Source organism: Heliconius melpomene, chromosome 12 (genome assembly GCF_056956725.1).
Source record: "Heliconius melpomene rosina isolate 202511_hmr_F chromosome 12, ASM5695672v1, whole genome shotgun sequence".
Classification (NCBI taxonomy): Eukaryota; Metazoa; Arthropoda; class Insecta; order Lepidoptera; family Nymphalidae; genus Heliconius; species Heliconius melpomene.
This window is the reverse complement of record NC_140400.1, coordinates 8,885,956-8,909,048: the sequence shown is the minus strand read 5'-3', so window position 1 is coordinate 8,909,048 and position 23,093 is coordinate 8,885,956. Positions and strand designations below refer to the sequence as shown.

Below are 23,093 nucleotides of genomic sequence, written 5' to 3'. Positions count from 1 at the left end.
ATTCGCTGACGACATCGGACTTTGCCCTCAGACGAGGAACACACGTAAAACTGATATTTTTGCGTGAACAAGATGATTCATTACAAATGTATTATTAAATCTTAGAAATATCATATTTTTTGGTCATCATCTTTTAATCATTTTGACTTAAATATCCAGAAAATACCCACAAAATGTTACATTTGTGTTTTTTTTATTTTTTTTTAATTATATATTTCGTTATCGACGTCATAACTAAGTAATTATATAAACAAGCATAGGTATTTTCCAACAATAAAAAAATACACCGTGTTACGTTTCAAGAGCAATTTTTTTTATTACGCGACCTTTTTTCAGACGTCAGCATTTTATAGAATCATTTTAATTTCTATGTTGATGATTTTCCAAAGATAAGAAAATTATCTAATAATATGTAAATCCATTGGATTTATTCTTCTCTCTCTCTCTCTCTCTCTGGTGTAAAGACACGGGCGATAAGTATTGAACTTTGTCTAGCCATCCCGAACAGATTTTAGATGATTTTTTTTCCTGTTGTCAAATTTAACCTGAATGACTACTGCTTATTATATATAAGTATTTGTATTTTTTTACTTTATTACTTGATTTTTTTATTAAATACATGTGAAAAGATGGAAGTTTAACGCATTTATTAAAATATAGGATAGTAACTGAACACGTGATATGTCGCCTGAAGCCTTATACACGCGACCGAACAAATTGTAGCTTATTGGCTTCTTGTCGCTAAGGCCTTCTCAATAATTATATAGTTATTTCATTATTTACTTATATTGAAAAAGATTAAAAATATAATATAAATTAAATTTATATTATAATTATATTTTGGCTAAGTAATAGTATGTAAATTTTTTGACGCTATTATTTTAGTTTATGACTAAACGTCTAAAACCAAAATATGTTTAAGATTACAATTTTTTTTTAATTTCATTGACGTCATGCCTTACCGTATACTTTATTTTGGCAAGAGATGCACACACCTACACGCAAGCACGGCGAAGTATTCAAAATTACATTTTACTTTTTTTATGGATATGGCTTGATTGATGTGGGTTTATAGTTACTTTTGCCTTATATTTGATGACTGAAAAAACGCTCGACTAAAATGATGTAATCTGTCTATATCAATCTAGTTAGATAAGAGTAGGCTATTAATTACAAATCGTAAATTTAAGGCGCGGCGTTTAGTCCCGCAACTCAACACGCTATGCCTCTAGAATTCAGCAGAAAGTGGGAAACGGAAGTGCTTAACACTGCCAAAGCAAAAAAATATTCAAAAATAAAACAAAATTACTTACTTTCTTATTTCGCGCTTAATGCGCAATGTGAGTGAAGAATAAATCTAACTCTGTAAATCATAATAATATTGCTTCTTAATTTCAACATACTGTTTATTTTTCGTATAATTACATAGAAGTTTTTTCATTATATAGATATATATTTTTGGACAAGTCACGTGTAACCACACGTAAATAACCATTCAACCAAGAACTTGGCAAAGTTTTCATTGTATACGATCAGATAACTGATAGTGATAAATATTTTTATTTACAAACAAAAAAGTTGACAACATGGTACAAAAGAAATATTCATACTTTTTTGTGGCCTGATATAGCGATGACAGGCATATTCATACTTGTCACAGAAAGATTGGTTCTGTTCTGTTCTGTTCTGTTCTTTTTATTATGGCGTTCCGAGCGTGCCAGTTGAGCACAAATCAATTCGCCAGTGTCACGTTGAATGGAGATCTCACGAAAGAGTTTGTACGGTAAAAAAAGAGATAAGAAAGATTGTCAACTGTCAAATCCACAATGGGCGATCAAATTAACTAGCTAGTAACCTAAAATGAAATTCAAATTTGAAGTCGGACAGCGTGGACGTAGAAGTCTAGAAACATTTTTCTGGGACTTGAAATTAGAATTGAATTTAACGTGGAAACGTAAGATATCTTTGGTGGGCACTAATCCTAAGGCAGTCTGAAAGCTAAATTTAAAATTATCATATTTATATGTTATACAAATATATCAATGTTAATCTATGCATACATATTTAAAAAATATATATGTTCAAAAATATATTATTCTAACAAAAATGGTTGTGCTAAATATGTGAACTAATAGACTATTTGTGATTATATTATTATATTCTTGCTAATTATATAAGTTGATATATACAAATAGTTTGCGTAGTTAAATATTTTTATTTACGTATTTTCTGTGTAGTATAGCTTTCTTCAGTACAGTTATTAATGTAAATAGTTAATTAATAAATTGATCAAATTAATTAATATATCAAAAAAAATTGAGAAATCTTAACAGAATTGTAGCTGAAACAACCATAACAATCAATGTTAAAAATGACTGTAATAATATTAGTAAGACATTAAAATTAGCAATATTAATAATTGCCACACGAATATATTTTACATTATTCCGTAATATGCATACCATATATCAACCGTCCGTAAAATTATAATTAATTTTATACATTAATTAAATTACATGGGAATTGACGTTTTGGCTACCATACCTTTGCGGTCATCGTCTATTTTGATACTGATGGCCGCTATGTACGCACGTAAAACATTTTTAATAAAATAAATATTGTTTAAGGAAATAAATCAAAAAATATTTACAGATTAAAAATAAAATGAATCTGTCGTTGTAAACGCGATGGTTAGAGGTTCTTTCACCATTAACATTTAATTATGGCTTTCAACTATATTCCGTTAAACTACTTCCATAACATCTGTTCCGTTAAACTACTTCCGTAATATCTATATCATATACTACACATTTCAATATAATGTGACGAAAAAGTAACTAAATAACTTATTAATAAATAAAAATTAAAAGTGACATGTAAGCGTAGTGTAAAATTACATTTTCGGAACTGAACACTTTTTGCTTATTTTAATTAGTTTGAGACGAGGTTATTTATTAACTCGTGGGCGTATCGTTACAACCATATCAAATTGAAGAGTCTTAATTTCTCAGAAGTCCTTTATGCGTATACGTCTCGTTTTTTTTATAGGCTTTTTGGTCTATGTAGCAATATTTTAATGATTTTAATAGTTTTTAATGAGAGTAAACGAAATAAATAAGAGTGAAAGTTAAATTAATTAATTAAAATAAATAAACCATAATTTACTAAAATATGTACGTATAGATTTATATCCTAAGGAATAATGACGTTATTTTTTTTAATATATATTTTAAAACAACATATTACTTAGCTATCATAATATTTTTCTAAATATATTGGCTAAATATTAATTTCTCTCTCACAGGCGGCCTCGGTCACCGTCACTGGGTGACGTTCATGCTGTTCCTGGGCATGGCGAACGCGTACATCATGAGGACTAACATGTCGGTGGCGATCGTAGCTATGGTCAACCACACGGCGTTGCCTGTCGACAAGGAAGCTATAGACACCGAATGTGGGAATGTTAATCCAAATGCAACGCATGTGAGTACATTTCGTTACAATTTTAACTAATTTTCATTTAAAAGAGAAATATTGAAATATGTAAAAAATATAAGTAGAGAAACAAAAATCCGCCTTTGGGATTCCTTCAAATGTCCAGAACCTTTGGAGATAAAATAAAATAATTATTGTTATAATCATTTTAATAAAATACAAAAAAATATAAACAGATGTCATAATATGCTATTAAAATGGTATAATAATAACAAAAGTAAAAAAATATGCTATATAATTTAGTAATGATTTTTCTTTAAAAATGTGAACAAATTAAAACCAGGATCCATATTTTAGGCGGATGCCGCTCAAGACGGGTCCTTCGTGTGGAGTTCGACGCTACAAGGTTACATCCTATCCTCCTTTTTCTATGGCTACGTCATCACGCAAATTCCTTTCGGCATCCTGTCTAAGAGGTTAGTTTTAAGTTTTTTATCTTTTTCTGTAATTTGTTTTTCAATCTTTTTATAAATCTTTATTTTTTATGAATCGTTATTATGAAACAGTAATATTTTGGTTATTCCGAAAATTATGTTATAAATAGGGGAATTTGTTGACGAAGACTTCTTTGTGTGAATTGCATGAAAACGAGTTTACGTCAAAATTGCACTATTATGGCGTCTTTTGAATATATTTCTATGGAAAAAGAACCAAAATTATCAAAAACTACATACACGCCCAACTGATAGCGATAAAAGTACTTGTTAAAATAAAATGCTGATTTACTATATAAATACTTTGCAATACGATATTAGTTCGTTTTTCTCGTCGTGACCTTCTGAAGGTAATTATCATTTTTCCTACGCTTGCCATTGTATGTTAAAATGTATAAACACTTCCGATAAAATGATTATAACGGCTCTACATTTCTTTATATACACATTAACATGTAATATGCGAAAAAGTAGTTGTAATGAAAAAAATATTAATTGTCACATTTTGAAAATAAATTTTGGGCAGTATGGATTTTATTAATAGTCAAAATAGTGGGTAAACAAATTTTTCTAACGCATTATTTGGAGATTTAAATATATATACTACAAATATAAACATATAGGTTTACTCAAAGTTGATATACAAAATTAACTATAACTTTTGATATCGTTTTTTTTTTAAATATTAATAAAATACAATTATTTTTTTTATTTTATACATAAAAGCAAATAAATCAGTTAGCTAAGAAAACGTCACGTTACCTACTCTACATTTCAATACACACTATATGTAGGTTAACTATATTTGTACTATGGTCTCTTCAATTTGGTCGTCCCATTTTTTTTTATTGACATTGGATTACTTTTACGATACTTTTATCTCTGAAGACTATATATTTTCATACTCTCATATAAAATTTACAAATATAATACGTCCATTATCTGGAAAATGATAAATGTTTATACTCTATAGAATAGCATAATGTGGTTAGACTTTATAGAAGAGTTTTCCTCGAATGCCATTATAGTCGAGGAGGCGAGTGACAAAAAGACTTGGAAAGTATTTTTAATTCTAATTTATATATTTATGTGTGATGTGCCAGTCGTGGCGCAGGGGTACAGACGTGAGCTCCGCAATTTAGACACAATGCCTCCAGAATTCAGCGGGGGGAACATAAATTTGTCAATGGGAATGAAATGTCTTAATACTAAATTCCCAAATTCTCTCAGCCTACCCTGATATGTGCAGGATAGAGCGTGCAAATAAAAAAAATATGTGATATAGAAAATTAGATTTGTAAGCAGTATACTTATTTAAACTTATTTACTTAAAAAAATTATGATTTAATAGTCAATCTTAAGTCTTGCAAAGGGTCGCAGAGCTTTTAGTATAAAAAAAACTCTTTTTTTCGCTACTCTCGGACTATTTACTTTGTCGCCCGATATTAAATTATGATAAGGCTATGTAACAGCACATATAAAACTACAATACAATGGTAATTGGTACTATTATGTGGCCGTGAACCATAATTGAGTAATAAGAGCTTTGGATCATCTTTTAAATTATGGTTTGTTGTTTGACATTTACAGGGTCAAATTTCAACTTTGATTTAATAGTTTTTAAAATATGGGCACTCAAGCATGTTTAGTTTTAAGAATATTTCTCATATTATTTCTATTAAACTGTCAAAACATACTCTGAATGTTAATCTCCACGTGTAGAGAAAAATAAACGCTCATTTTTTCTACAGATATGGTGCCCGTATGTTTCTTGGAGTGGGTATGTTAATCAACTCAGCATTTGGTCTACTAGTGCCCGTTGCGGCAGAAGCTGGTTTTGAATGGCTGATTCTAGTGAGATTTATACAGGGTCTGGGCGAAGGACCCATTGTGCCCTGCTCTCACGCCATGTTGGCCAAATGGATCCCACCTAATGAAAGGAGTCGGATGGGTGCCGCCGTTTATGCGGGTAAGCAATCTTTACCATTTTTTAATGAACCTTACCGTTTACAGCTTTTACTAAATTATCCTACCTTAAATTATTCTAACATATTACATCGATAGTGTAGAAAAAAGTTCATTTATTTTTGTTAACTGGAAAATACTTAAATTACAGTATTGTTTATTATTGTGATCTACTTTTTGTATTATATTGTTTACAAATGACTGACGAAAACGCACAGATGAAACGAACGAACGCAGATTGTAGGTGGATTAGGGAATATAGAGAGCACTAAGCGTTTACGGAAAAAAAGATAGGCAATCTGAAATCTGATTAGTCAATTAAAGCATACCTACTTATTTTCATATTTTTTTAATAAACAGGTGCTCAATTCGGTACGGTTATCTCTATGCCGCTCTCCGGTCTACTCTCTGCATACGGTTTCGCTGGCGGTTGGCCTTCAATCTTTTACGTGTTCGGTATCATCGGGACTGTATGGAGCTTGGCCTTCTTGTTCTTCGTCTCTGAGGACCCTGAGAATTGCCCCAGGATCAAGGAGCCTGAGAAGAAATATATCTTGAGTTCGTTGTGGGGTACTGCTGGTTTCAGCGTAAGTGAAATTGTTGATTACTTTTAAATAATATTCGCATTACGTCAGATTAAAGATATAGTTTTTATATCTATTAAAACTACGTTGTATTTCATTATTATAAAATGAAATACAACGTAGTTTTTCAGTAGTCATTAAAAGAAGCTTTGTTCCTTTTTTCAGTTCCCCAATAAATTTTTAACATACCTACAACACTAATATATATGTAAAGTCTACATATAAAACACATTTTTATATGTTTAACAGTCGCCACCGATCCCATGGATGAAGATCGTCACATCCATGCCGTTCTGGGCGATCATGTTGGCGCACATGGGGCAGAACTACGGTTACGAAACACTCATGACAGAGCTGCCAACCTTCATGCGACAAGTCCTCCACTTTTCTATCAAAGATGTAAGTTTAGTTTTTTTATTTTATTATTTATTTTTCAATATAATTTTCATTACTAATGTGGATATTTGCATTAAAAAATGTATCTATATTAAATCTATAATTTCTTGCAACATTTTTCTTTCTTTTCAATAAGTAATTGTACCTAATATTGAATTGAGCACTTCAAATAACTCTAAAAAATATTAAAATTCAAGGACGTTTATATAAAACCAATAGTAACTACATACAATACCAATATTGGTTACATGTATAAAGTATTAAAGAAATAAAAAACCAATATATTAAAAAATATAGTAAATTTGATGTTTCTAAAGTCATCAATTTAAAACGCCGAAAAATGGATGGATGATAAATACTTAAACGGTAGACTATTTATAGGACGATTTCGTTCACATTAATCATTTGAGCTGTCAAGAGGTCAAGAGGCGGGTCGGTCAATTGACCCTTTGGAATCATGGCTCGGGTGACTCAATTGCTCTAACTACACTCAGCGACTAAACTATTTTTTCCTGCTATTGCTATTATACGTCAAAAGGAAAAATGTATTTATTTATGATCTTTTAATTATGTATTTTTATGGTATATTGCTAAGGAATAGTTTTAAATCTCGATTAATAAAATAAAATAATCAAAAATATGAAAGTGCTTATGAAAACCACCCTCGAAATATAAAGTGTTTTTGTAGAATAAGTCGAATTCCGAATGCCGGAACAAAATGTTGCAAGATTATAGTTAATTGGCTAGGTGGCAATTTGAAATATAGCCAAATAATATTTTGAGACGGTTATATTTTTTATATAGAACTGAGTTTCCGTGTTTGTTGATATATTTATCTATTTAATTATAAAAATCTACACTCATGCTTATTTTAAGTTTCTTTTATTTAGTAGGTATATTAAAATGCTTCATAATTAGGAGTATATAATTTTAATGAACTTCATATGTGTTATATCACTGTAATTTTGGATAAATAAAAATATCTTACTGCTAAAAATATTTATTAAATACCTTAGTGAGAGCTTCGTTCTTGACCTAGTCACGATAAAAATAATAAAAATATAGTGTGTATAATTACATCATCCTGAACAATATCTATTTATAATAAAAATATATAATATTTCGTTGTTATTGATTTACGAATTAAGCGATAACGAATGCTGATAAAAGGCTACCATTATAGGAAATGAATTGAGAAAGCTCATTAAGTTATATAAAATATCGTAATAAATTAAATAAAATAATATAGGGTATGTAATATAATCTGTGAACAAGATACATTTTTAACGTTTAATTTTTACAAAAATAAATAGACTTTATATATTAATTTTTACGGCTTTAAGATAAGAATTAAGAATACAATTCTTAATTCTTATACATCGTGTTTATAACAATTAAGTTTATTTATATAAATTTTAATAAATGCTATATGAAAATATATGATATTTATCTTTGTTTTTATTTTTTCAGAACGGTTTCGTCTCCGCTCTTCCCTATCTGTGCATGTGGCTCTTCTCAATGTTCAGCTCAGTGGTCGCCGACTGGATGCTATCCAGCGGACGCTTCAACCATACTCAAGTCAGGAAGGTTCTTAACAGTATTGGTGAGTATATTATTATAAAGTATTGTTTATATTTATGAATATTTATTAAAGCAGTTTTTTTTATTGTTATGTAGTATTTTCAACTTTTGACTAAGATTTTATCTCAAATCAATTTGTACTTAAGGCCGTCGTGGCGCAGTGGTACACGCGTGTGACTGTAAGCGCGACGGTTGTGAGTGCGATTCCCATTCGGGGAAATGAATTGTTATTTATGAATATTCTCATATCTCCCCTCTGGTAACAAAGCTAACCGCTGCGTAAAGTGCCGCCACTCAAGATGCAATGCTTCAAAAATTTTGCGAAAAGTGAGGAACGGAGTGTCTTAACACTAGGTTTCCTCTGCTTACCCTGTTACGTGCGAGATACAGCGTGAAGCTTAAAAAAATCACCTTATTGTATCATTTAATGCAACAAATCTTTAAGCATGAATTATTTTCCTTAGAAATTGGTAACTAAATACGGAGAGAAAATAGTAACAAGCTGAAAACTTGTAAATTTCTTTATAATAGTTGTTTTAGATAAAAAATTTTTTTTACAAATACCAATTTTAATTTAATAAAAATTGTGTTCCAGGTGAATATGGTCCCGCTATCGGTTTATTCATCGCTGCGAACACCGGCTGCAACCCCGCCGCCACCGTCGCCATACTCGCCGTGGGTGTCGGCCTCAACGGTGGTATCTACTCTGGCTTTAAGGTAAGCAGGGTGTTTGGTATTATTTTTAAAAACGAGCTCGTCGTGCTACTCGCGACAGTTGTGGGTTCAATTTTTACTCGGCGAAATATTAAAGTTAAGATCCGCCATTCAACACACAATGTTTCGAAATTCGGTGGAAAGTGGGGACGAGTAGATTCTCCGTGTCTACCGTGCTGTGCGGGAAAGAGCGTAAAGCTTTTTTTTAGAATAATAAACATAACCTACTGATAAAATATAGGTACCGCAATTTTTGGATCTGTCTTTGCATTTTAAAAATTACCTAGAGAGAAACTCTAGTGATTCTTTAGAATATAGAAACATTATGGAGCCGAAAACTCTTTAAATGAAATTTAAATTCACTACTATTGCTTGGAATTTGAACTGCTTTCGATACATCCAATACAACATCAAGGTAATATTACATTTAGTAAAAAAAATACCTATTTTTTTTTTGTAATAATCTCAAGTAGGTCCTAATCCTAATATATATACTACTTATAGGTTTAAAACAGTTTTTTTCAGTGTTTTCTCTTTATTATAATTAATGATAATAAAGAGATAACATAGAGATATAGAGATTTATGTGATAATTATCTGGTAATAGGTGAACCACTTGGATATATCACCACGTTTCGCCGGCATTCTGATGTCGTTTACCAACTGCCTCGCCAACCTCACTGGTCTCCTTGCGCCCATCGTTGCTGGATATATTATCGAGGGCAAGGTATGTATTTTTAGTTAAGTCTTTTTAGTTTTTTAAGCTACATTGCTAAAGTTACAATCAATCAATATTATTCTTATATTTAGGGACAGAATTGTTGTCCGTCTATTCATCTATTAAGAGCGTATCTCGAGAACTTTTTGAGAGCTTTTGACCCCTTTTTATTTAAAAATAAATGCTTAATCAATATAAAATCATATTATTTTGTTTTCTTTCAGCCTACTCAAGCACAATGGCGGATAGTGTTCTACATAGCGGCCGGCGTGTACATATTCTGTGCAACATTCTACAACTTGTTCGGTTCAGGGCGTCGACAGGAGTGGGATAATCCGGCTGAAGATGAAGCCATTGCTAAAAAGGCAGCAGCTAAAAAGGCAGATAAAGTTGATAAGAAAACAATGTTTAACCAGAACACAGCGGAAACCGCGCAATAGCACTTTCAAAACTCAGCACACACAACTAAAAGTCTAGAGAATTTTCTAGAATAAGACAGAGATAGCGCTATACGAAGGGGAGTGAGGCGATACCTATAATTATGTTAAAATATAATATATCGTTCTCACTCTAATCGAGTTAGTTTTTGGTTGTGTTTGCTTTGAGTCAGTTACGATACAATTTTCATTGTTAAGAAACTAGTAGAGACTTTAGTGTGCAAAATAGTTTAGATATTCCTTATTATTTATTACGTTTATTATGTACTTTGTTTTCGGAGACCAGCTAGAACGTTTACAATTTCAACTCAGCTTGAAATTATGTATGGCATAAGAGCTGCGATCTATTATTTAAAAAGAATTTATTTTGCATGCAGTCTGTTCTTTTTGTTCGATGTATTTTATAGTATAATGAAATACATGAGAGACGCACATCAATGAGGCTGTGATAATATCTTCTGTAGAAAACAATATTTAACCTGGAATTTGTATCGTAACATAGAATTTGCTATATATTTATTAATTACTTATTTAAGTACCATACAAGTATTGTTTATTGAGTTTTTATAGCTTGAATAGTATAATAGAGACGCGTGAAAGGGAGGTAAGTGACGATGGGTCCAAGAATTTAATATGAACGTTACCGTCCTAGCCAGTGACTTGAATCAACCTCGCATCTGTGTAAATATTGACTTTATTAAATATTGGGATCCGTTGAACGCCAATTTTATTTGCAGTTACTCGAATATAGACTAAAAATCGATTTTTTTTTACGTGCCGAGGGTTCCGTACTAGTAACTTGTAGATATTATTTTTATTTTAATTCGTTTTAATTTCGACAGGATCTAAAAAGTTTTCCAAAATAAAAATAAATGGAGATATGTTGCAGGCATAGTTTATAAAAACATCTGTCAAATTAATAAACATGATAATGTTTTAAACCATTAATACACAACACATTAAGGTGCAAAAATATTAACAACCATATGATGGAACTTTTTAAGTACGGAACCTTAAAATATGCATACATCCAAATCTATGCTTAGTCGAACACCAAACGGTAAAAGTTGTGAATTATTAAACCCTTGTAATCGCTAGAAGCGAATTTTGTTGCGATGAAGCGATTTCTAAAGTATGAACGATAAAATGTAAATTATTTATGATTTTAGTTATAACTTACGCGGCGTCCAAGACGGCGTGTGCCCAGATATATGTGATCATTCTGTTATTAAATATTAAGTAGGTTTTAAGCAGATTTTTTTACCAACAGAACTTGAATTACAATCAATATAATATGACTCGACATGTCAGAGATTTTTAATACATATTAATATATCGAAATACTAAAATATATTCCATTTTGTAGCTCCAATGTTATAGTTTTTATGTATTGAAAATGCATTTTTTTATCACATACTAAGTATTTTGTTCACATTTAATCAAATAAACAGTATTTTGGAATAGACCTTAGGTTAATATCGTTTTTATAATGTGTTAAACACGATACAGATTAGGTATGTGATATGCAAATGAAAAAAATAGATATATAATTTTTTAACATGTTTGTATACTCTACTTGTAAAATCTTAGAGAAATACAAGAAGTTTTTAATTGATCTTTCTTTTATAATTATACCTACCATAATACCCAATTCCTATATTTTCCTTAACCTTACAATAAATTTTAAAAAACATTTGCTGTTGAATAAGTAATAGGAACTTAAAATTGTGTTACAGACTGAGTCAATAATATTTCTACCTTATCTTTTTCACAAGAATCTTAAAAATGTAAAATAATTAACAATACATTATAATTTCAAAATATTATTTATTAATCAACCATTAATTACAATAATCTTATCATTAACTTACAAGTTTACTATAATGTTGCAAACTAAATGAACCTGTCCCAGTACGGCAAGGCTGACCCAGCATTAAACAACTCGAAGCTGATCTTATAAAGTCCTTCTTAGAATTAAGAACAGCTTCTTTCAAAAATATTAGAGATGACTCAAAGGACATTTGCTGTAACGGAGAAGTAGATGCCTCCATGCCTTTCCTGCTCATTGGTTCGAACACGCCATTATATGTCATATAATCAGCTATTAACGTCAAATGTCTAGGATCAACCGTAATTCCATATACATTGAACACATTCTGAATTTCCTTTATAATAACTTTATTAGCAGCTTCTATTCCATAAGTATTTGCTATAGCATGGATATCATTGCTATATAACTTATTCAAATCTAACAAATTATCATATTTAGACATTTGTACTATGTTAATGCCTTCTGTTCTTAAATACAGGACATTTTTCTCTTTGTTGGTAATAGCTCGTTTAATATTTTTGACTTCATATATGATCGATTTTGCTGCTGCATCGCGTAGAGCCTGCGACAGATCGACACGAAGAAATGATATTGGGAACAGAACAGTCAGTTCACACCATTTATGAGTTTTCGTATCAAATACATAATTAGTAGCGTTATTCAAATTGTCTACGACGTTAGCCATAACTTTACTATCTTCTGCTGTTATCTCCTGTGTGATTTCTAAGTCGTCGTCTTTCTGTTCCTTCTCTGCAGGTTCTTCTTCATCATCAGATTTTTCTTCTTCTCCAGACTCTGGATCTTCGTATTCTTGTTCCTCGGAACGTTTTTTCCGAATTCTAACCTGAAATCAATCAATCAATTATTAAAATCATGAGACAAAATTAGTAAATTGTTTCAATTTACGTGGTATCGCTTGTAAATTATTGTGTATATTGTGTGCCAGGGGACATATATTTTGTATAAAGTAGTTTACACATCTTATAATTAAAAAAAGTTTCATATATACATACATCAGTATTATCATCGTCATCGTTTGGTCCTTCTTCATCTGAACTGTCAACATCAGGGTCAGCAGTTTTCTCTGGTGCCTGAGGAGTAAAGTCTTCATCGTCCTCTTCATTGGCCACTGTACGACGTTTCTTTTCCTCTGCCGCCCACATCACACCTGATGTGGTCTTAGCTTGTTTTCGTATCATCGCAAACATTTCGTTAAAGAATTTATTTTGCATATGTTTAATAATCTGTGGTGGTTTTACGGCGTACTGAGTTTTAAATTGTGAGTACGGTAAAAATGAGAAACGCATCGTCGTTTTTAATTGCCTCTCAGGGCTCGTTACTACTTCGCACTCCACATCAATTTTTTCAAGGACATCAGCTACAGTGACTCTATTCATTTTCTGCCTCAACTTTTCTGCTTTTTTATTTAAATCAGGAATATTCGGCAAGAACGGTATGTCCATGCTGGGTGTTTTCAATTTTGCAGAAGCAGTCATCAATATTTCACGCAAACGAGGAATACCTAGAGTCACGTTCATGTCACCTCTTCCAGCAAAGTGGAAAGTATTGAGTGTCATCTGAGTAGAAGGTTCACCTATTGACTGTGCCGCTAATAATCCGACAGGCTCCCCTGGTGCTGCCATCGAAGCTAAATATTTAGCATTCATTACCTCTATAAATTTGTCTTTGTCAGTATGCTCATTATAAATGCTGTCTTGGCGGTTTTTCAAATAATTTTGAATGACTCCATCCAACTGTTCATTAATGGTGCCAAATTTGTATTCGGGAGACATTTTGCTAGGAATAGGGTCGGGACATGATTTTCTTGTATATTGCTGTTTTTCCTCGTCGTCCAAAGATCGCCACATTTTTTCTAACTCCCAATAATAGGGATCACGAGTTCTATCAGTTGGAGGATCCTCAAGATCGACATCTTTTCTAGCAATTGCAGAAAATTGGGCGAAACCACTAGTACGTACATTTTCAAATGGATTGCCATTTCTTTTTTTCCATTTCTTAAGTGTTTTTTGAAATTTGGCAATTGTTTTGATATTACTTTCATCCTCCTTCAGTTTTTTGATTACTGATTTACTTACAACTGCGCTTGAATTAGTATCAAGGAAAGGAAATTGATCTTGTCTCAGAAATTGGCACTTCAAAACATCAAGTCCATCTTCTCCATATGCAAATTGAATAACACTACTATCAGCATCCCTAACTGTATGATCATAGGCAACACTTAAGCCTTCCAAATGTTTTATCAAGCATCTTTGTAAATATCCAGAACGACTTGTCTTAACAGCAGTATCTATAAGACCTTCTCTTCCAGCCATACAATGGAAGAAAAATTCTTGCGGTTGAATACCCGTCATAAATCTTCCATCGATAAAACCTCCTGCTCTTGGTGATATATCGTAAGGAGGAAAACTAGGCAAAGATCGTCCAGATATCATTAAAGGTGGTCTTTTGCCTTCCAATTCAATTTGTCCTAGCAAACATGAAATTTGCATAGTATTAACAGTCGACCCTTTTGCCCCTGATTGAACCATAAGTTGTAAGTTATTTGACGGGAATTTCTCTAATAAGCCTTCAGATAAACAAACGGTATTAATTTTATTAGTATAAGAATCTAACATACTTTTATACTGTCTATCTAAATTGGCGCGGAATTTAGGGTCTTTAATCATCATTTCACCAATAGTATCTTTTAATTTATTTTCATCAACATCCGCAGGTAGCTCAGTAGCTTTGACAGCGGCAACTCTACCTGCTCGTCGAACGAGTTGAATAATCTGCTCTCTTTTTTCATCAGCCTCATCCACAACGAGAATATCTTTCACACCAAGAGTAAATCCAAGCCATTGTAAATAGAATGTGAACACTTTAGAAAAAGCACTCAAAAGTGCACTTGAGCTGTCACCTCCGTATAATTCATACATACAATGAACTAAGCCATATGGAGTTGCACCATAATGAGTTTTATCTAATACCCCATTTAACAGCTCGCCTTTTCTTATTATAACTTCTGCTTCTGTCATTTCATTTGCATTAGAAAATGGAGTACCTCCTGCATTCCAAGGTCTAGGTGGTTCCTTTTGCCATGCCTTAGAACCAATCTTGGCTTTTCCACTCAGGGTAATAAGGGGTTTACCTTTTGGAATTATGTTAATTATTATAGTAGACAAAACTTGTTTGCCAGACCAAAGAGTTACTGGCTTCAGAATTGTAGGTGGAAGTAATTTAATTTCGCCTTTAATAGTTGATAATGCTTGGAAAACTAACTGCTGGTAATCAGATTTGGAATAAAATGTGCCTCTCAGTGACATTCTTACACCAGATATAACATGATCTTGGATCAAACCACTTAATGGTGTCCCATCTTTTGGTACAAGATATTGTTTCCTTACAGACATTATGTTATATGCTTCACTTCTTGCAATTTCATTTTGAGGAAAGTGGGCGTTCATTTCGTCACCATCGAAATCGGCGTTGTAGGATTTACAATTGGCATAGTGCAAACGGAGGGTCTTTTCTCCTTTAAGAATTCTTGCTCTATGTGCCATCATACTAGGCTTGTGAAGTGAAGGTTGACGATTAAGTATAAGCACATCACCATTAACTAAATGTCTATGCACTATCTTTAGTCCAGAAGTTTTATATTCATCTGGTGTAAGTAATTTTTTGGCCAAACTTTTTCGTTTTTGTATAGAATCAGGTGGTATCCTTATCACTCTTCCATTTTTAACCTCTAATTTTTCAGCTCCAGGATGTTTATTTGGTCCATTAATTACCATTTTTCTTAACTCATCAACATTCCACTCAGTAACTGGTACAGGATAAGTAAGTTTAGTTGCAAATGCATCAGGAATACCTATTTCATCAATATCTACATTTGGGTCAGGTGTGATAACAGAACGGGCAGCAAAGTTTACTCTTTTACCCATCATATGCATTCTTATTACACCAGTTTTCTTTTCAAGAATCTGTTTTAGGCCTTGACTGGTGGAACCTTGACCTTCACAACTCAATAATTGGTTTATCTGTTTTTGTAAATCCTGCCATATAGTGTGTAACTTTTCAGAAGTAGTTTTGCCCATTACACTTTCATATGCTTGTCTTGGCTGTTGATCCAGCCCATCTATTGCTTTTTGGTGGTCAGATGCCATTAAAACTTGTAGAACAACTCTTGAGTTGTAGGCAGTGTTCATTACTCCTTTATAAACATTAGTCTGTGGATGTTCGATTAGTTCACCATTTAATATGTTACATGGCCTAACATTTGGAGGTAATACAGGTATAACTTGCATGAAAAATATATTAGTGACAGGCTTGGTATTAGCATACTTTAAAACTGGTACACAATGCATAAGCAGCTCTTCATCATTTTGTTCTATAGCCTTACAATAGCGTTTTAATTCATCTGGCATTAATATTTTGATACCTTTACTTCCACCCTCAGAACTTAGATTGTACATAATTTTATTTTCTGATGTTGTAACTTTAATCAATTTACTTCTGCAATATAAACATGTTTTAGAAATATTAATGGCCTTAAAAAAGTTGTTGATAATTTTGGTTCTCAGTTTGTCAGTGTTTTTGTTTTGAAACATTTCACAAATAGCATCTTTCTTTTTGAGAAGCTTCTGATATTTTCTTATAACTTTATTTGGCTTCTCTGGTGATGTGTCACTTTTATAGTCTTTCACATCACCTATAAAATTTTCTAAATCTAAAGCAGCTGTGACATGACCTGCATCTAAAAGCTCTAGTTGCAATTTTAATATAAACTTCATGCGATCATCCATTTGGATTTTAAAGCATTTCAAACATGTTATTCGAAATAATGTATAAATATTCTTTATGAACAGTGGATTCACGACAACAAGTGGTAGTTCTATATGGCCGAAATGACCAGGGCAATTAAGTAAAGAATTTGAACATGTAGTGCAAAAATCATTTCTTTCCCTTATAGGACCTAAGGCAGGATCGTAAAGCCCACCTTTAGTTGGATTACCCATTGTATCGAAGGATGTAGTATTAGTTATCTTGATTACACTTAATTTTTTGATATCTTCATCATTAAACATCAGGAATTGTATGGAATCAGGGTCCACTGATGTTAGCCCTGTTATAGCTGAAGTAAATTTGGAGTTGAAATCCATGGTTATTGCGCTGAAAAACAATTGCCCATTAAAATGTATTAACCCTCTAACCTCACTATTTAAAATGTAACTTTTTTATATATGAAAATATACTTACATTAATATATTTACCTCAAAAGAAATTAAATATGCAATCAAACTTTTAATTATAGTATAACATGATAATTAAAGTTTTAAAATTAGTTTTTTCGGGACACTAATTATTAATATTTATCAAAACAGTATCACATGGCCGCAATTTGTTCTAAGCGCATAAGACAGATTTTAGATGACAGTTGACATTTCTAATTTGACAAGTGACGTTTTTGTAAGTAAAGTTAATTTTATATTACTGAACTGAATTTTATATTATAATCTATGCTAATATTATAAAGCTGAAGAATTTGTTCAGTTGACGCAAATCTGAAGGAGCTCCTTCAGATTCTCCGAGTCTACGTTTGAATTTTGAAATCTCCCGCTGCCTTGGAGCAACACAGTTCCGTGATATAGAACTTGTCTTTGCTGGATATGTCTCCGGCTGGAATGATATATCTTATATCCAATCTTCTAGTGGAGTTAGTTATAGTATATAAGAATGTACTCTGTGGTAGTTACTTAACCCAAACCTACAATTAAGTAGTTAAGTACTGTACTTGACAGCTAAATAGTGCTGCCATGAATATAAAATATTTAGTTCCACCTGACATCGAGCCAGTCTTTTTTGGCAACCTATAAGTACATGCTGCCATTTTATTTTTGTGTAATAGCAACATTGTGATTCAGTCAGTCAAACAGCAACATGGCGGCGCAGGATGAAGTTGACGTATGTGAAAGTTGGGAAGATATGGACGAGATTGGCGTAAGTTTATCAGTGAAAAGTTGAAAACTGATCCACATATCTGTCCTTGACTCCTAGGTCAAGCGTGAGATTTACACTATTTTTTTTTCAGCTCGACCACAAGATCAAGCTGATGTCAACTGTGCCGCCACTGAAAGGTTGCAAGGTTACTAACGTAATTGTAGAAGACAACGCGTGTATAGGATCTCAGTGCGTAATGCCGGAGCCAGCAATTCGTATATTAAAACGGCCATCATCTTTGGGCAGTGGACAGCTTAATGGTGAAAGCAGAGCTCGGCCTGTAAAAACGCTTGAACAAAGGCAAAAAGAGTACGAAGAAGCTCGATTACGTATTCTTGGTGAGGCTCGAAGCCCTGAAGACGTCATTGATGATAAGTAAGCGTGACTTCGTTGTTACTATGTAGGATTAAATCACATAAAATCAAAAAAATTGTATTTATGTGTGTGTATTTAGTTTTATCCTTTTGATATATTTCTCTAAGCTACCATAATTTTATGTTTTTCAGTCTAAGTCGAATACAAGATAAATTACAAGCAAACAATATTGATGACAATCATATTGTTGGTAAAACGAAGAACTGTCACAATGAAAATGCCAAAGCTAAGGAAAAAAAAGTGCTAGTGAGGCTTCCGCCTGGTGCCACCACTGCAGGAGTATTTCCCTGTCCCCCACCCCCTGGAGTATTAGTAATAACCCCTCGAGCACCAAGAGGCCCTGATGGAACTAAAGGTTTTATGAAGAGGTAGCATTACTGGTATATTACATTCATTATCATAATCCATCCATTATTTCATTTAATATAGACAGGACATGTGTTAGAAAGGTGTGGATATGGCATTTATTTCACAATTTCTTTTAAATACAGGCAGTCAAATGACTTCCACAAATTTGTAGGGCACATTTTTCCATACATTGGTGGGAAAATGTAATTAGGTTTTTATAAATGAAGGAAAATGTAGAAAATACCTATGACTTTTATTTATGAGTAAAGTTATATTATATTTAAATTTTAAGAATTTAAATATATATAACTATAGACACAGAGTTGGGACATTAAGATACTATTTGTAAAGAAATGCTCTAAATTTATTTTACATCTGTCTTTATATTTTTCTTTTGAATGTCACAATAGCATTTATAGGTACAGAAATGTTATTATAAACTTAAAAGCTCTTTCAAAGTTGGATGTGATTAAAGGTTGCGATTAGTAATTTTAAAGTTAATTGTTGAATTTTGATGCAAAAAGAACTTGGAAGCTGATCCTTAGCCATCACCCACAATTTAAAACAAATCTAGATCGCAGAATCTTAAGAGAAGGAATTTAAAAATATTGCCTGCTGTATAACTAAATATATAGTGACTTATGTAATTAGACCTATCTTTATGCAGTAAATTAGGTTTTTTAAGTGTCACTTCCTTTATATTTAACTGATCAATCTTCATTGTGTCTTCTCTGTAGAACAGAGACTGCTAAAATAAACTGTTCAACTGGCGCTTCTTAAAGCTATAAAAAAGAGAAAAGAATGAGAACAAGCTAAATGTCATACAACAAGGACTGCCTGTATTTTCATTGTGCTATGTATAGAATAACTTTTATCATAAAAATGATATTTCTATGAGTGAAAGTTGTAACAAAGGTTACTAAATTATTTTAGTAGAAAAATCTTTATAAAAAAAAGAAATTGTGAAATAAATGAAGCCAAATTTTGTGAGCTCATTTAAGGGAACAAATTTTATCTTATTGTAATTAATGTATTACAATATCCTTAGATAGTCAACAAATTGTAATTTTGACTCAAATTTGATTGAAGGGCTAAGTACAAGATAAGTATTATGTGTTGAGTGAAATTATTTATAGTTTTCATATAAATAACTTTTATATTATTTTTAAAAACAAGACCACAATGGGTGTAGGTTCAATCTCCAATCGAGGAAAGAATTTTCATATTCCTGCTCTGGCATGCCAAAGTGCAATGTTGAATTATGCCAATACTTCATATTTGGGCGATTGGTGGTGATTATTGTCTTAATACTAGGTTCTCATTACTTACCCTGCAATATACAATACAAATTTACAAACTTAAGTAAACAATTCATAATATTATAAATCTAAATTTAATGTAAAGTGAATTCATTTTTTTTACTAAAATTTAAAAAAGATAACTTATTGAATACTATGGTATAATCTGTTTAATTGTCAGTGTAACTTTACTAATGTATATATTATATCATTTTTTTATCATGTCTTAAATAATACATATATTTATATGATAACTATACACAATAATTATCTATTGAATTTCTCATGCATCCTGCCCTCAACACATTGTGTGCTAATGACATAAGTCATTTGTAACTTTTTTTATAACTTTTCTAAATATTTTTAGTAATAAGTTTAATTTTAATTGTATATTCCTAGGCTATTTTGTTATAGTTTTATATTTTTTATGTGTTCACTGCTTAAAGATTCTATTTAATGAAATTAGTTAAAGATTAAAGAAAACTAGATTTTTTAACATTTTAATGTGTGAATATAACTTTGTGCTGCTTTGTCATGTAAGCCATCATTTTATTTATGAGTTTGTGAGATTTCATAAAAACCATTGTTGGTGGTGAGAGGTCAAGCTACAAGTTATTCATATGTGACTAATAATATTTTAGAAACCATATAAAAATTTCAACTTGCAGATACCATCTAGGGCCGTCTCCAGCCTTAATTTTTTTATACATTTTTAGTTCCTTAGTGTAGACAACACATTAAATTTTAAAATTATTAAAGTATTCAATATAAATAATTTTTTGGCTCGATTTTTTACCACTGTGATGATATATATTAGTATGTTATATTGTTATAAATAACCTATTAACTCACATTTTAATATGAATGTACAAATATTTTGAATGCAAATTGTGTTCTTTAAATTTTATATTGGTATAGAAATTAGGATAAACGTCCATAATTAAATCCATATTTTTTTAAAAACCTAAATTCTTCTAAATTTCTTTAAATTACCATAATATGACTTTTAAGAACTATATATTTTTAGAGATTTTGTATTTATGAATGTTTTACAGTACTAGGACACAGATACACACACAAATATATATATCACCATTAAATATTTAAAATATCAGCCTTTGATATGTCTAGTCCAAATAATAGCTCTTTATTTCTAATGCATACCTTGTGGTGTGATTAAATTTTACTATTGAATTTTGAAGCAGTTATCACATTGTGACTCATGGTGCGTGTAAAGCTGTATCAGGAAAAATGTTAATTTTTTTTTGCAAGGTTGTTATATGAAAACAGATAAACATACTGTTTTATTTTTATATGACAAATTTTTATATGAAATTAATTTACATATGTATATTAATTTACATGATATCTATAATGCTTGCAAAACATTTTATCTGATAAAGCTTTTAATTGTAATTGATTTTATTTGGATTATTGAAACTCACACTGGCCGGTTGAAATTTTAAATGGCAACATCATAATTTTCTAAGTAGATAAGTTGGACTTGTCTAGATAATGTCTTGTATTCTACTTTTTTAACTCATAAATGTATACTTGGCCTGAACTGTGATATTCATCTTTTATAATCTAAATAAAACTGGCGCAAGAATAGTATAGTTATTTTAATATAGTTATTTTTGAGGATTGTGATGTAGAATAATCTATAACAAGCCTTATTCCATCTTTTGATAAATTATCATTGTTTAATGGCAAACATATATACATATTTGTATATATAAAAGTAACTGAATTTAATTTCTTTGTAATGTTTTAAAAAAACATGGCCAGGAGTGACACTCAATTATAAAAAGGAGCTTAAAAAAGATGGGTCAATTTAGCTATTTTTGTAAATATTACATTTTATCTATTGACTATTTTTACATGTTTAAACTGACATTATAATTAAGTATCATGCATGTACAGTTCTTTTATTATTTCCTTAACTTTAAACGTAGATTGCATAGACTATAGACTGGCTAGTTTTTTTTAATTTAAAATAAAGAATAACATAAATATTTTTTGATGTATCATTTCATTTTTTTTATAATAATCTGGAAAGTGTTTTTTTTTATTATAAAAGTTACTTATTTACAGTTCTTATATAATTTACGTACGAGTACTGTTGGAAAGTAAGATAAGATATATAAAATATAAAGTAAAATCGTCCAGGCCCATCATTTCAATTATGGTGTAATAAAGTATTGAAAATAAAAATAAATAAATCCCAAAATAAAAAGTATTTATAGTAATTGACACCAATGTCAATAATATATTATTTAGATTTTTATTACAGACATAAAAAAATAAAAATAATTTTCTAAACACTATAGTTTTTTATACACACTTAAAACATAAAATTATAAAAAGACAAGTAAACAGATAAATATATTAACATAGACCTATATTAGAAAGAAAAATTATAGTCTATGCTCTCTCAAAAATCTCAAGATATAAAGATTATATTAAATATTTTGTTTTTATTTAGGCTTAATGTTAGTGCCAATAACATTTATTGCTCATTTTAGATTTTCCATTTAATATAATAAATACATAGTAAATACAATACGGTCATCACAGGCAATTACTTAACTACTAATAAATAATTTGAAAATAAAAGTACATATTATCTTTTACCTGTATTGAAAATTTATCAATATATATGAAAGACTTAATATTTTTTTTAATTATTATTTTTAATAAAGTTGAGGCCGTCGCGGCACAGGGGCACAAGGGTGTGACTGTAACGCGATGGTTGTGAGTTCGATCCCCACTCGGGCGATTATTATTTGTTAATATTTTCATTTCTTCGCTCTGGAACTAAGTTAAAAAAGTCCGTCGTCGCGTCACTCACGTCACACAAGCAGTGCTTCGAGAAGATCGGCAGAAAGTAGGGAAAGGAGTGTCTTAACACTGGGTT

General features: G+C 31.1%; 3 protein-coding genes across 5 annotated transcripts in view; 2 read left to right on the top strand and 1 right to left on the bottom strand.

The window, feature by feature from the left end:
• Picot (putative inorganic phosphate cotransporter protein picot) overlaps positions 1-11,939 on the top strand; it is a 49,172-nt gene extending 37,233 nt beyond the window's left edge. For both annotated transcript variants that reach the window (XM_085194307.1, XM_085194306.1), the window contains exons 2-10: positions 3,305-3,483; positions 3,793-3,911; positions 5,681-5,898; positions 6,255-6,481; positions 6,728-6,877; positions 8,345-8,477; positions 9,051-9,172; positions 9,777-9,896; positions 10,112-11,939. In XM_085194307.1, coding sequence (XP_085050433.1) covers positions 3,305-3,483; positions 3,793-3,911; positions 5,681-5,898; positions 6,255-6,481; positions 6,728-6,877; positions 8,345-8,477; positions 9,051-9,172; positions 9,777-9,896; positions 10,112-10,327 — 1,484 coding nt within the window. In that variant the 3' untranslated portion in view covers positions 10,328-11,939. The remainder of the gene's footprint in view (positions 1-3,304; positions 3,484-3,792; positions 3,912-5,680; positions 5,899-6,254; positions 6,482-6,727; positions 6,878-8,344; positions 8,478-9,050; positions 9,173-9,776; positions 9,897-10,111) is intronic.
• A 192-nt stretch (positions 11,940-12,131) lies between these two features.
• Positions 12,132-17,589, bottom strand: Polr1A (RNA polymerase I subunit RpI1). 2 transcript variants are annotated; one of them, XM_085194301.1, is made up of 3 exons: positions 17,415-17,589; positions 13,169-17,327; positions 12,132-12,999 (listed from the first exon to the last, which is right to left on the bottom strand). In XM_085194301.1, the coding sequence occupies exons 2-3, from the start codon at positions 17,315-17,317 to the stop codon at positions 12,187-12,189; spliced, it is 4,962 nt and encodes a 1,653-aa protein (XP_085050427.1). In that variant the 5' UTR covers positions 17,318-17,327; positions 17,415-17,589; the 3' UTR covers positions 12,132-12,186. The 2 variants fall into 2 exon arrangements, with proteins under 2 accessions (XP_085050427.1, XP_085050428.1); XM_085194302.1 differs by having other exon boundaries at positions 17,429-17,578.
• A 416-nt stretch (positions 17,590-18,005) lies between these two features.
• Positions 18,006-22,193, top strand: LOC146533769 (SUZ RNA-binding domain-containing). Its single transcript, XM_085194308.1, has 3 exons — positions 18,006-18,155; positions 18,247-18,530; positions 18,662-22,193. Exons 1-3 carry the CDS (start codon positions 18,096-18,098, stop codon positions 18,900-18,902), a joined length of 585 nt encoding a protein of 194 aa, XP_085050434.1. The 5' UTR covers positions 18,006-18,095; the 3' UTR covers positions 18,903-22,193.
• The last annotated feature ends 900 nt before the right edge of the window (positions 22,194-23,093 follow it).